Here is a 15,804-nt window from a genome sequence, read left to right as displayed (position 1 = left end):
GGTTAGTCCTTGTTTGATCAATGTTTGTTTTGTAACTCAGCTGATAATTCCTCTTACTGCACTTCCATGCGCATATTACATAAGATGTAATACATTTGCCACATCAGACCTCAATTTATTTATTATTAGTATTTACTCCAGACACAAGAAATGCCAAATGGGAACCTTTGTCGGGTAATCTGAGTGGTGTTTGCAATAATTATACCTGTTATAAATCAAGAAATGGAGAAATCCAATCTTCATTGTAACCATATATATAATCATAACATATAGTGACTGTTTTTAGTGAGTCCAAACTTTTGATGGGATGTATATGTAATTTTGATTGTAACAAATAAACACCTTTTAAACTGAAAAGGAGTCCCAGGGAGACCAGAGATTCAGAACCTGAGGAAATCTAGACTTGCTTCATTTAGGGCTTTAGCATCACAGAGAGGGATATGCAGTAGGGAAAATAAGGTGGTTCAGGGACTGTGAGACAGACTACACCATGACCAGCACTGTTGCAAGCTTCAGTTACTGTATAGAAGATACTGAAACAGTTTGTGACAATTCCTTTTCAAACTCCACCTGTGATAATAAATGGATTATTGATCTCACTTCAATATGATGATCAGTTTATATCCCAAGTAAAATATTTATCAGTTTACCGTTGATAAACCTTAGGTACACTGAAAAGTATTTCCTTTGGGACCAAAACTTGGTCTTAAATTGAATCTTGTGCACTATCTCATAATGAGGCAAGTTTATGAAAGCGGGCCATCATTCTTAATCACTTTAAAGTTATTTCTATATATGTTTTCTTCTTTCTGCAGATTAACAGAGATGCAAAAATTGGTAAGATCAGCAAGGAAATAGCAACGCTGCAGTCTGTGGAAATAATGACAGCTTTGAAGAAACTAGGAGAGACTCTATCACCCGAGGAGGAATTGTTTCTACAGACCCATTCAAGTTCAAGTTTAAAAGAATTTGAACAAGTCTCCAGTAATTTAGGTATTGTTCCCAAATACCCATCAGCATTGTACAGATTCTACTTACTTAGAAATCCTTCCCTCAAGAGGAGTTTTACATGAAACAATACTGAATTCTTGCAATGAATGCTCCATTAACTTGAAAGCACTATTTTGGTGGACCTATCAAACATGATTTCTATACTGTTATGGTGGATATATCAAATATGGCATGTGTACTGTAATGATAGATTCATCACACATGGTTTGTGTACCATTATGATGGATTTATCAGGTATGGTTTGAGTACAGATATGGTGGATTTATAAAACATAGTTTGTGTACTGTTATGATGGATTTATCAGACATGGTTTTGTGTACTGTTATGGTGGATTTGTCAGATACGGTTTGCTCACTGTTTTGGTGGATTTGTCAGATATGATTTGCATACTGTTATTGTGGATTTATCAGATACGGTTTGCGCACTGTTATGGTGGATTTATCAGATATGATTTGCATACTGTTATGGTGGATTTATAGAACATGGTTTGTGTGCTGTTATGGTGGATTTATAGAACAAGATTTGTGTGCTGTTATGGTGGATTTATCCGCTATGGTTTGTTTACTGTTATTATGGATTTGTCAGATATGATTTGTATACTGTTATGGTGGATTTATAGAACAAGATTTGTATGCTGTTATGGTGGATTTATAGAACATAGTTTGTGTACTGTTATGGTGGATTTGTCAGATACGGTTTGCGCACTGTTATGGATGGATTTGTCAGATATGTTTTGTATACTGTTATGGTGGATTTATAGAACAAGATTTGTGTGCTGTTATGGTGGATTTATCCGGTATGGTTTGTTTACTGTTATTATGGATTTGTCAGATATGATTTGTATACTGTTATGGTGGATTTGTAGAACATGGTTTGTGTACTGTTATGGTGGATTTATCAGATACGGTTTGCGTACTGTCATGGTGGATTTGATAGATAGGTGAGGTGAAATTGGGTTTAACGTCGTGCTGGAGAATATTTCGCTCATGACGACATGCATGCGTGTGTATGTGTATGTGCGGCTGCTTGTAGTAGCCCAGACTTAAGCTGGTGTTATAGTGCTAGCCCACTGAGATACCATGCCGCAGTGAAGCATGAATAACCCACTCAGACACAGTATACTGACTCCAAGCCAACCAGTCCTTGTTGTACCCATTAATGCCGAACGCCAGGCAGGAACCAACAAGTAGCATATTTTAGCGTCTATTGGTATGACACGGTCGGGGATCGAACCCGCAACCTTCCGCTCTCCAGGTGGACGCTCTAACCACTACACCACGGAGGCGGCGGATTTGTCAGATATGATTTGCATACTGTTATGGTGGATTTGTCAGATATGATTTGGATACTGCTATGGTGGATTTGTCAGATATGATTTGCATACTGTTATGGTGGATTTATAGAACATGGTTTGTGTACTGTTATGGTGGATTTATCAGATACGGTTTGCATACTGTTATGGTGGATTTATCAGATACGGTTTGCATACTGTTATGGTGGATTTATCAGATACGGTTTGCATACTGTTATGGTGGATTTATCAGATACGGTTTGCATACTGTTATGGTGGATTTGTCAGATATGATTTGCATACTGTTATGGTGGATTTGTCAGATACGGTTTGCATACTGTTATGGTGGATTTGTCAGATATGATTTGCATACTGTTATGGTGGATTTATAGAACATGGTTTGTGTACTGTTATGGTGGATTTATCAGATACGGTTTGCATACTGTTATGGTGGATTTGTCAGATATGATTTGCATACTGTTATGGTGGATTTGTCAGATATGATTTCCATACTGTTATGGTGGATTTGTCAGATATGATTTGCATACTGTTATGGTGGATTTATAGAACATGGTTTGCGTACTGTTATGGTGGATTTGTCAGATACGGTTTGCATACTGTTATGGTGGATTTATCAGATACGGTTTGCATACTGTTATGGTGGATTTGTCAGATATGATTTGCATACTGTTATGGTGGATTTGTCAGATACGGTTTGCATACTGTTATGGTGGATTTGTCAGATATGATTTGCATACTGCTATGGTGGATTCATAGAACATGGTTTGCATACTGTTATGGTGGATTTGTCAGATATGATTTGCATACTGTTATGGTCGATTTGTCAGATATGATTTGCATACTGTTATGGTGGATTTATAGAACATGGTTTGCATACTGTTATGGTGGATTTATCAGATACGGTTTGCATACTGTTATGGTGGATTTATCAGATACGGTTTGCATACTGTTATGGTGGATTTGTCAGATATGATTTGCATACTGTTATGGTGGATTTGTCAGATACGGTTTGCATACTGTTATGGTGGATTTGTCAGATATGATTTGCATACTGCTATGGTGGATTCATAGAACATGGTTTGTGTACTGTTATGGTGGATTTGTCAGATATGATTTGCATACTGCTATGGTGGATTTGTCAGATATGATTTGCATACTGTTATGGTGGATTTATAGAACATGGTTTGTGTACTGTTATGGTGGATTTATCAGATACGGTTTGCACATTGTTATGGTGGATTTATCAGATACGGTTTGCATACTGTTATGGTAGATTTGTCAAATATGATTTGCATACTGTTATGGTGGATTTGTCAGATACGGTTTGCATACTGTTATGGTGGATTTATTAGATATGGTTTGTGTGCTGGCACACAAATGGGAGCAACCACATATAGACCTCTTTGCAATGCCAAATGGAGCATGGTAAATGGGTTACAGCTTCAAGCATCTCATCAAGGACATTACCTGCAATCAGTGGAAGTTGGTACCATCACTCAGTCCTGTAAGGGTCTGTGCCATCTCCAAAAGACTCTCTGAAGTCATGCTTTTTTAAGAATTCAGCAAAATGTGAATTTGCACAGGGACATGTACATTTTTTAGGCCATGTCTTAGACCAAGGTCAGGTACAGCCAGTTCCAGTGAAGGTGGAATCTATTTCAAATTTTCCCAAACAAGAAAGGACTTCTGAGAAAACTTGTCACTTGTGGCAGCCCCTCTGTCTAATTTTCTCGGCAAAAGAGCAAAATTTGTTGAGGACAGCAACTGTCGAGCTGCTTTTGATAAAATCAAAGCCATTTTCATGAATTCTCCTGTTCTCAAACTGGCAGTGGAGCTGTGCTGTTGCAGGAAGATGCTTCAGGCTTTGATCACCCTGTTTGTTTTGATTTTTCAACAATATTTGACAAAAATTGGAGATATTATTCCACAATCAAAAAACAAATCTGTTGCTTTTTTTATTAGCTCAGCAACAATTTGAAGTGTACTGTTTTGTTTCCTATATAAGTGAACACTGATCACAATCCACTGACTTTTCTTCATTAAATGAAGAATGAGAAACAATGCCTAACATAGTGGATTTAGAGATCAAGTCTATGACATGTCCTACAAAATGTACATGTGCCTGTGCTAAAGCAAACAAATACTCATGGCATTGTCACAGTTGTACAATCGACTTTGCTTACAGCAGATTGTGTTTGTCGCTTCTATTTACAACAGTGATTGCTTATGAATGATCAGCCTGCAAAAAATCCTAAATCTATCATGGTTCATCAAACTATCATATCTTTTAAAATTACAAGGTTGAAAGGTTTCAAAGAGAACTTACAACAGTTATAAAACAATTTCCAGGTTTCAAGAGTATCAAAACAGTTTCCTACAGTAAAGCCAATGTTAAAAATCTAGTGGAAACTAATTCATTTCGTCCAGTGTTAAATAAGCCATATTTTCAAACTTATCCTATCCCACGGAGAGTACTCTCTCTCTCTCTTATAATCGACCGTTGAGTGGAAATGAACTGTAAACAAAGTTTCTGGCCTCCCTTTGCCCGAACACACACCACTGCTCCTATTCCTGGACAGCCTGGAAGCCTCCTGAGAGGTTATACAACACCAAATGTCTTCCCATAGACTTCTATAGTAACCTTAGACTTGTAAATTTCATGTATAAGCCAGTTTAGAGAGAACAAAGTGAAAACATATCCACATAACTTTATTAGTTATCCTTAACAGTGTTTGGCAATATCAGCTAAAAACAGTGTTTCTCTACAATAATTTTTGGGTTACAGGGTGACAGAGAGACATAGTGTATTTGGGTAAACAGGGCAGATAATTTATTAATATCGAACACTAAATAATCATGTAAATACTATATGAACTCAGAACCTTAATGTTACATTTAACAAGGGTCAGTTGTTATTATTTACATCTAATCAGTGTCTGTGGTTGATGTACAGCCCTTAATTCATGTCTGGCAAACTGAATTACTGCACAGTGAGGCATTAAGGGAGCACTGTCAGACATTTCTAATGGATGAGGATGACCAAGTGTGGGGCACTGAAATGTACTATATATACCTACATGTCCAAGTACCACAACTTCTACAAGGCGGTAAAGCATATCGAAGTAAAGGGAGTATGCTTGATTACACACTGCCCACAACAGACTTCGGACCGGCTTGTCGAAATACCACATTGGATGAGAAGGCTTCTGTTTCTGCTGTAAGTGTGAAGATACACCTCCCCATTCACCAACGTAGCTCCAAATTAGGATGAACAATACGCTGACAAGGACATAGTGATAGGTTGAGTTCAAACTGCTTTAGTTGACTGTACAGTATAATAATTAGCGTCATAAAACGTATGCATTAAACATCTCAGCAAATATTTCGAATTCAGAAATTTTGCACTTGTGGGTAATGTTGCCCTTTTAAGTACCACACCCTGTAATACGCACCAGCGATAAGATGTTTGCTAGTGGCTGTTACAGTTTGCTATGTACAGAGTAACAGCTCGCTACGGTGATTCCAAACAGAGTTGATGCTTTCGATTTCATTTGTTTATTATTATCTTAATTTGTCGTAATGAGAAATTCAGCTTACATAATTATGTTCAAGAAGCATTACCATAACATGATTGTTAACTGCATTGGCCTTACTATGTCAGGAAAGGCTGATATGACATTATATTCACAATATTTTATAAAGTTGATGCTACGGTCACTAATGGTAAGCCATGTGCGTGGATACGTTTTGCTACGGTGTCTGTTACCGGTTGCTAATGGTCACAACAACAGTGAAATCAATACAATTATTGCAGTTTGTAAAACTCCATTTAGCAGCTGATTTCAAAATAGCAAGAACATGAGATGTGATGGTTGGTTTTATGTCATGAGGAATTGTTTCACAATTATTTGAAGTTATAATATTCAAACTTGGGACAGCAAAGTTGGTACTTGTAGAAGATGGATCATGATTTCCCAATGCGGAATCTCCAAACACAACCTGACCAAGGTTTTTATATCCATAGTCCAGACATAAATCGGATATACCGACAGCAAAACAATCTGTAACCTGTTTTCCAATGAGCAATGACATCTTTACTGTACCATTGTAGTTTGGAGTGAGTGAGTGAGTGAGTTTAGTTTTACACCGCTATAAGCAATATTCCAGCTACATGTATATGGCAGCGGCGTTGTAATTAGGCATGAAAAACATTTGATAACATCCATGAATAAATGGAAGGTGATGGAACTACTTTTTGTCCGTTGTTAAGAATCTTTATAGGGGCAACTTTGAGATTTTTGGTCACATATTGCAATTTGCCCGTCAGTGGCGACAAACATACTACTTTAAAATTGATTTTCATTTCATTTTCTGGATGGGTGTCACAACAATGTTGGATAATTTTGTCAAACAGGTTTCTTTTTACATCAACGTCGTGACATCTGTACTTCATGGACCTGGAAGGCCCAAAAATAGCAAACCATAAACAAAAGCGATGCTAGCAAACCGTATCAACGAAAACAATTTGCATCTAGCAAACGTGTGTCTCCACGTGTAGCAAGCAGTAGCCTCCCAAATTAGAATTTTGTGTGTAACTTCACTATTTTATTGAAATTATCCACACCCAATTGCACACATACATATTGTAATACTTGTCACCTGGTATGACATTGGTTTGTGAAATGTATGTTGTTTTGACAATTAAAATCACACATTATTTCCAATTGATGCCAAACATACCAAATAACATCTAAATTTTACATAATTCTTGTAATGTTTGGTCCGATTTTTAGATCAAGTTATTACATAATTATTAAGTTATCAAAATACGATACATTTGTCCCCAAAAAGCATAACACTTGGCTTTACTTACACAATTTGTGCGGCAAGACCACATGGTAAAAAGTGGTTTCAGCCATAGCGAGCCGTTACTCTGTACATTATGCAAATCGCAACGGCCACTAGCAAACGTCTTATTGCTGGTGCGTATTACAGGGTGTGAAGTACAATGGGTGCTATTCCTGTGACTTTGACATAGCTTGCCCAAATAAGGTGGGTGCGATTCCCAATTAGAAAATTAAATCCTACAATGGATGCTGTTCTTGTGTCGTTGACAGAGCTTGCCCATATATTGTGGGTGCTATGCCCATTAAAAAATAATCCTGTTCTGATTTCAAAATTCGAAAATGCTGAATATTGCTTTGTTGTTAATGTCTTTATACTGACACATGATGTAAATATGTTTGTGGGTGGCTGGGCCCAAGAATATCCGTAATCTGAATTCATTCTACAGAAGTAACTTGGAGCTCATTTGGAGGATGCGATGATACATTATGGTATAGACATAAGAAGGTAATAATATACTGGCCTGTGACTGAACATACCCTGTTGCACTTACCAACAATAACACATGGTATATCCTGACTGAGTCCATATAAGTACACACAGATTAGTAAGTCCTCATGAGCTTATAATCTTGTACACAATGTCCATCTTGTAGGTGTCCGTGAGGTTGTTCCTCAGTGTATAAGGATGGCGGATCTCTGTGGGAGAGACGCATGTACTTGCTTGGTCTGTGGTATCTCGTTGTTTCATCCTTAACTTTTAGTTTAATTGTTTATAAGGTCTGATGCTCCATTCAAGATGGCGGCGTTGAGGATCCATGTTGATCAAGACGCTTGCAATCTCTTTGGGTAGACGTAGAACTTGGTGAATAATCCTTGATAAATAATGTTGGTGGTAGGCAAAGAGAGAAGTTTTCAAGATCAGGAGTAAGCTAAAAATTTGAATTCTAACACCAGTTGTCAAGGCGTAAATGTGTCGACAGGGGGGAAGTTCCAGCTCAACACCATGGCATTTCCTACTAGTGCATTATCCTGTTCGCGGTCATCCGTACAGTCGGAATACTGGACTGCTTGACAATATAGATGTGAGCATATATACAGTTTTTAACAACAATGGACAGGGGAAGACTCAACAATGGACAGATAGAGAAACAATATCACTTCCTTGAACCAGTTGATCTGATGGCAGACATTGCCAAGGGGGGATGACCAATGAAGGCTCTAAATGTCATATACAATAATTAATGACAGTGACAGAGTGGTACAGGGTGGCTGACAAGACAATATAAATGTATGCTGTGGTAGTGATGAGGATTAAGACTGCAGATAAAATAATTACAGTTAAGTCTCACATGGCTTGGCTACGTAGGTATTGGTCTTTCGAAATATTTGGACGATGGTTGTCCTGAATTAGGCGCTATAACAGAAGATTCAACGTCAAGGAAGGAAAAGAAAGATTAGGTGGACTGCAAGAAGACTTCCTACATCGTGTGCCTTCACATATCCTGCCTAGACAGATTTGGTCTTTTGCATTGAAGAATAGAAGAGGAAGATAAAGTGCAGCCGATGTGCCAAGTTAGACGACAACTTTGCTAACTATGAAGAAGAATCAGACTCTACTTCAGCAAATGTTGGCAGCGAACCCACTTTCATTGGTATTACAAGTTGCAGCAAACCCACATTATCGGCAAACAGGCAAGATGCGGCAGTCCCTCACAAATCAATGATCCCCTTGAATTCGGCAAGACATCAGACATCGGAGAACTTGACATGACTTTTACATCTTTCAGACACACACCAATAGATCGACAATCCCTTGAATGCCAGTTTCATCGTGGGTAGCGGTCATAGAATGTTCTTCGAACCCACATGATTTGTTGAACTTGATCCTACGACCTTTAAAGATCACTAAGGATCGCCGATTTCACTCGCATTCATTGAATAATCAAGGAAATGCCTGACAGCTGTTCCATATATCGGACGCCTCCAACAACCTGTTATAGTGCAACCATCTCTGATGAATCATCGATCTCTCCGTATATATTCAGACGTTTGGCAGTCCTATTGACATCAGTGAATTCCCCGCTGCACCACGGACCAGTGATTACGACTATCCTTTCGGCGAACTAACCGTTCACTGATCCACGTTCGATGAACCCCTTTGTGTCGGCTACTGCGTCTAAGCCTTTGAACTTGGTGAGAGGTTCGGTAAATCTGTCTGCTTCGGTGATCCCGCTCATCTCTACCTATTCATTGTAGGCTACGAGAGCGACACAGCCAAACCTACCTGTCTCTTTGAATCATTCTTGAGATACACAACCTCACCCTAACATGGACTTAACTTGATGGTGCGAGTCATGGTGATGGCTTGGAAACAAGTGCAGCAACTAGATATGTTTCCGTATCAGATTCGTCAAGTCCTTCCCCTGAGTCTGCCAATCTCACCAGTGAACATTCGACAAACCTCTCCTCCCGCGGGCAGACCACTTCTTCGTATCTACACTCAGCTGGGGCTACTAAGTACTGATTAATGAATCTCCACTGCCGACAAATGATCCAGTTTGGTGCAGATACCAGCTCTACAGACCACAACTAATTAGGGTTCTCCCGTTTAGCATTTCTACAATCCACGGCTATTAACTCACATCAAGAAACACATCACTCAGTCTCTGCATTACCGAGACATCGTGTTTGAGGCTTACATCGATGATTGTATGCATCCTCCTACAACACCTACAATTCACCACCAGCTAGAGTAGATTCTCCACATCAAGAAATGAGAGCTGATTCCAACTTCATATGCTCGCACTCAGTCTACCATCTATTGCATCAAATATCATGGAGGTCTACCTGATAATACACCAGTGACGTCATACAGGGTGTTGACTGGAGTTATACACCGGTAGTTCATCGGAACTTGGTAGACGACCACACTGGTTACTAGGCTTGGGTATTGCCAAAATTTCATATTGCAATATATTGTGATATGTGTTGGCGTATTGCAGGATATATTGCAATATATTGTGAAAGTGTAACGTTTAAGGTAATGAAATTACTGTTTCCTTTCTTTTGAAACAGTGCCACTGGCCACTGTCAGGGCTTAGATGTGATTGTACAAAAGATCAAATGAAATTTTTTCCAAATTGAACAAGTCTATACTTTGCTCTAAATTTTGGAACCTATGTAAAAGTGTCTGCAGTGGTGTCCTCAATTTTGGTTTGTTTATCCTTACAATGAGGGCCGATACCCATCTATCTTTTTTAGATATATGGTTTAAAAGTCATGCAAATGTACTTATATGACCAATAAACATTCTCAAAACTATTAATGGATAATGATATAAAGGAATACAAATGTTATTAGTAATTTTGACTAGTGGGTTGCGAAAAGTGTCTGCAAGATATCGTATTGTAAAGTTCAAATTGCAATATACCTGTTAACTGGTATTATCGCCCATCCCTACTGCATGCAAAACAGTTTCACTGTATTATGACACGGAAAATTGTGTGTGTGAAGTTTCGAATACATATTCAACAGACTGCAATGCCAGCACACCGGATCTGTAACATCAACAGGGGACTGCTGCACTCTGCCAAATTACGAAGAGAGCAGTCAAGCGTGAGCCAGTGAGACAGAGATCATGCTGATCCTTCTAATTTCGTCCCTCCATCAGTACATTCAGTGGTGGCTCGTCAATGCGTGAATGCATCAATGCATCGTACCTCTAACCCTTTGAAAGTGGCAGGATTTGCCCTCACAGCCAGAGATCAACTACATCTACGGCCAATCTAGAGGATTCTATGGCCATTCCTATGGATCACCGATCCCTAAGCACTGATCCTTCTACCTTCGTCACTCCATCACCACCTTCGTTGATGGCTTGATTAATGGAATGTCTGCATAGGTATTTACTTGACCCATTCATTCCCACTCCCGTCATGTCAAGGATGGGGAGCTCATCTTCACAACCAACAAGTGGCAAGGCTGTGGTCACCAGATGAACAGTCCTTCCACATCAACTGGAGTTCAAGGCAGTCATCCTAGCCATTGCACATTGGGCTTAGGATCTACCTTCGACCTGCCTTCTCATACAATCAGACAACGGTGGTCTTCAAGGCAATCTGCCTCCCAATCACCAACCTGCCGATAGATCTGTTTATGACCAGGTTCAACAACCATTTACCCAGATTCATGTCACCTGTAAATCCCAGACCCTCCAGCCTGGGATCAGGACGCCCTAGCGATCTCTTGGAAGGACCTCCACTGGCGTTCCCACCACGAGTACTAAAGAAGCTTCAATCAACCAAGAAGATATCACTGTATTTGGTCGCTACTGGCAGGCTCATTGCTGGGTCTTGCCAATACAGACCCTGGGTGCCTCTACCTGGCTGAGACGATGTGTTGGTCCATCCTCACTCAGATCAACCACAGATGGTCCATCTTCACGAAACCTCGTCTCCAATGATGACGAACCTCTGGAAGAAAAGAATGTTGAGCGCATCACATTTAAGACCTTCTTCCTGGTAGCTCTTCCCCTTCGAAAAGATCATGAATTCTTCATGAATTCTTCATGAAGTTTCTTCATGAATACTTCACGAAGAATTCATGAACATTAAATGAGACATTTACTTCATGAAGACTTCATGAAGTTCCTTCACGAAGAGTTCATGAAGTTCCTTCACGAAGAGTTCATGAACACTTCTTGAATACTTCATGAAGACTTCCTGAAGAGTTCATGAAGACCTCCTGAAGAGTTCACGAATGCAACTTTTTTCTGCAACACAAGACACAGAATTTCACATCTAAACCCCATGCTCTCTTAAGATAAAAAGACAGTGTATAAGTTAGTAGAATAATACACACCAGAATAGTAGACTCGTTTTTGTTTTTTTTTGGAAAGCCTGTTATCAAGTAACTTTTGTGTAATTAGCAGTTGTTGTGTATTGACAATTCAACTTTGAACTCTATTATTTAGCATGAATTTTCATCATTATGTAAATAACTCTTCAAACTCACTTATACAGTACTCTCCCTAGTGTACTGTGATGTCATTGCAAATCCATAGTCCTAACTGTCAGTTCAACTGATGAAGGGACCTGGAATGGTCTCGAAACGTTGTGAGAGAAATTACAAAGAAGTTTAATCCATAAAAATATCTTGGACATCAATGTACAACTTCTAAATGCCACTGAAAGACATTCTCAAGACATGATTACATCTTATTACATACATGTATTGTATGTAAAAACATTGTATATTGTAGTTACAAGTTTATATTAATGTATTTTGTCGTAAGATTTAATGGTTATGATTCACTCCAGAGATATGCTCGATTTGTCACGCGATCTCCGGGCGATTACGTCATCAAAACGTGTTGTTGATTCAGAGATTGTTTATACATTAAATCTGCTAAAATATAAATGAATATTAAAAAAGTACTTACGCAGACGTGTTCCTGGAGGTTGTAATTGGTACACTATATCCGTTTAATTTAATGTCACATCTTATTTGGATGTTAGATCGCATTCTTCTCGCGTTCGGTGGCTTCTGCTACATGCATTACCGGAAGTATGACGACATCACATATAGCATACTCTCCTTCTAAAGCAGTTAGAGAGACAACAGACTCAACGTAAGTTGTAGTGTTTTTGGGCCGAGATATTTTTAGGAAATTTTGGATTATTAGAGTTTTATATTTGAATTACAGTGCTGCATTCTTGGCTCTGCCTTTGCGCACAGTAGTTATTCTTGTGAAATTGGAAATTTGGAAGTTATAGGAATAGTAGATCTACAGTACTCTGAACTGTTATAACGAACAAGCCGGTAAACTAGCAAAAGTTTAATTCACTCTTGCAGTTGCCTATCCTTGAATTGTTATTGTCACCTATAAAATAAATAACAACAACAGTGAGTAAAGATTCATTGACTTTATTTATTTGTTAGAATTTTCTTTTAATCCATTTTTACATAACTTTCAAAATTGACGGTTGGGATGGGACATAAAATATATCCTGACGACCACGTTCCCCACCCCCAACCTGTTACAAGTTTCATTGTTTCTGCACATCAATATTGCAAATTTGTGATATATAGGATGGGCAAAGTATTTATCAGGTATATATTTGGTTCTAATTTCTTCTTAGGCACTACAAATACAAATAAAATGATACTCATCCTCGATATGTCTTTTACAAATTAAACACATTCTGTATGGTCTATCCATTATCAATATACAATATATAACAAGGATGCAAAATATGCTATACATCCATAAGTTGCAGTAAAATACTTGTGACATTAAAAGTGTTTGAAATATTTCAAAACCAATTTCAGCGCATACTGGTAATGATATCCCTGGTGCATTTAATATTACTATAATGCCTTCTTCAGCTCAAGCAGAATACAAAATTTAATTTTTTATGTTCGCGGCTACCTTCTGTTGAACTAAACAACAGCCGTGCCCTTTTTAACCTCCAGAGATGGCAGGATCACCTGGAAGCATAGAAGAAAACAAGACATATGGTAAGAAACTTTAAGCAACACATGAAATTTCAATGCTAACAAAATTATAAAGGGTGGAAGTACTGGCACTAACTAGTTCATATTCAAAGAATGGACAAGGATAATTTTATGGCTAACAACTTCTTTAATACTTACATGCAACGTTTCGACATAGATACTTATGATGTCTTTCAGTGGCATTGTTTTAAACATATTTTATTCATTCAAGAAAAGGATTGGGCACAAGTTATCCAACTTAGAAAAGCCCTCTCCAGATAATTACACAATTCATCTTACAACAAAGTACACAAGTGACAGACATAGGCTAGGATATGTACAACAGATGTTAACTGAGAAAGCGTTTTGTTTGAGAGATAAAGATATGTACATATTTGAAAACATTCTGGTTGTCAGTGATTGAGAGACCTGCATTGCCTTGTAAGATAAGATTAATATCAATCAGTGTTCTATTTTTGACAATATGTTCTAAAGATTTTAACAGTTTATGTCTTTGAATAGTATACAAAGGACATTCAAGGAAGTAATGAAAAAACATTCTCACATCTATGGCCACATTGACATGATGCGTCATTTTTTACATTTATTCTATATAAATCATAATTAAGTGTACTCGTCATATATCTTAATCTAGTGTGCATAACATTGAACTTCCTTATTCCATATGAATAATATATAGGTGCACATTTTTCCTGCACGTGGATATAAGATTTAAACGTGGCAACAGAGTCGCAATTTCTAATAGCTAAGGGAATATTATTCCACACTTTAACTGTTGATGGAATAAAAGATGACGTTGAGTACCTCAGTCTTGTATATGGTTGACTAAAGTTATTTGAGTTCAGTGGCATTTAGAAGTTGTACATTGATGTCCAAGATATTTTGTGGATTGGATACTTATGTTGCCAATTGTTTGTGTGTGCGAAAATTGAGAAAGTAGACCTCAATATCTATGTGTCGACTTCCATGTAGAATCAGAATAGAACGACTATAGATCTAAGAGTGAATGTGACAAATATCAATAAATCTATACATTTCCAACCATGTTCGTGAATTCAATAAGAATTGAGCCTTTCATAAATACATAATGTTTTCGTGATGCGATTATATGTGGTGGGGAAGCAGACAGTTTCTTCAGTCTCCTCAGCTTGTTTCGATTTCAATGTGATATATTTATCAGGAATTCAGGGGTAGAAATAACTTTAAAATTGATAGTGTACTCTGATACAGTGGCACATGTAAAGTCACTTGCCCTGATAATTTTTCCACTATACCGACCGTTTTCTTGCTGATGGTTTAAATAGACAACATAATTAACATTGGAAAGTCAAATGGACACCGGTACAGTGTGATATACAAATTTGCTTGCCCGACAGAAAAAAAATAGTGGACATGGACGTTAGGCAAGGGGTTAATTGATAATTCCAACCTAGGGAGTTGTTTTTAATATGTCTTCATAACATACTACATGCCTTTACGAAACCTTCATCAATGCTTGCATATTCCAACATATTATTAAACATGGGTCTAAATAATATATGCATCCACCCTAAAGCTATTATTTTTATCCACTACCTGCAAAAGAAGAAAACGATGGCTCCCTTGGCAAGCTAAAAATAGCCTTGACCTCCTGTATTATGGCCTACCTGGAGGTATTTACAAATCTTGCATGTACACCAATCTTTGTTATTCTTGAAAACAGTATAGTATTATCGATTGGAATTTATTAAAATATATAATCAAAGTTTGATTGTCAAATGATAAATTATCTGATCATTTGATCCATTGGTGCATCACTACAAATTATACCTTTCGAACACAAATAAATACCTTTGGTTCCTGTCGAGTCCAAGTCTGTTTTTGACTGTTTATGTTTAACCCCTGAAGGCACATAGGTTGACGCAGGATCTGGTAGATAAAACAATTCAATGAGATAAGTAATATCTGATGTTTAAATTCATGCATGTAAATGAAACGGAACAAGTAACTCCTGTGCTAAGTCACTATTCTTTCATCACACAGAGTCATAGTAATTAATTTTGTCATAGAGCTAGTATATTTTACTAATCATTGGGAACTTCAATGTTAATAAATACAACACAAAGCATATCACATTCC

The 15,804-nt window shown here is 37.8% G+C and overlaps 1 protein-coding gene across 2 annotated transcripts in view; it reads left to right on the top strand.

Moving 5' to 3' along the window:
• The window catches only part of LOC124257472 (protein LZIC-like), a 151,396-nt gene that overhangs the window by 125,662 nt on the left and 9,930 nt on the right, over window positions 1–15,804 (top strand). For both annotated transcript variants that reach the window (XM_046691540.1, XM_046691539.1), the window contains exon 5: window positions 816–993. In XM_046691540.1, the coding sequence (XP_046547496.1) occupies window positions 816–993 (178 nt within the window). The remainder of the gene's footprint in view (window positions 1–815; window positions 994–15,804) is intronic.

The sequence above is a fragment of the Haliotis rubra genome, unplaced genomic scaffold (genome assembly GCF_003918875.1).
Source record: "Haliotis rubra isolate DU_JTF1 unplaced genomic scaffold, ASM391887v1 Scf661, whole genome shotgun sequence".
NCBI classification, from domain to species: Eukaryota; Metazoa; Mollusca; class Gastropoda; order Lepetellida; family Haliotidae; genus Haliotis; species Haliotis rubra.
The sequence above is the reverse complement of the archived record's forward strand: the minus strand, read 5'-3'. Positions and strand labels throughout refer to the sequence as shown.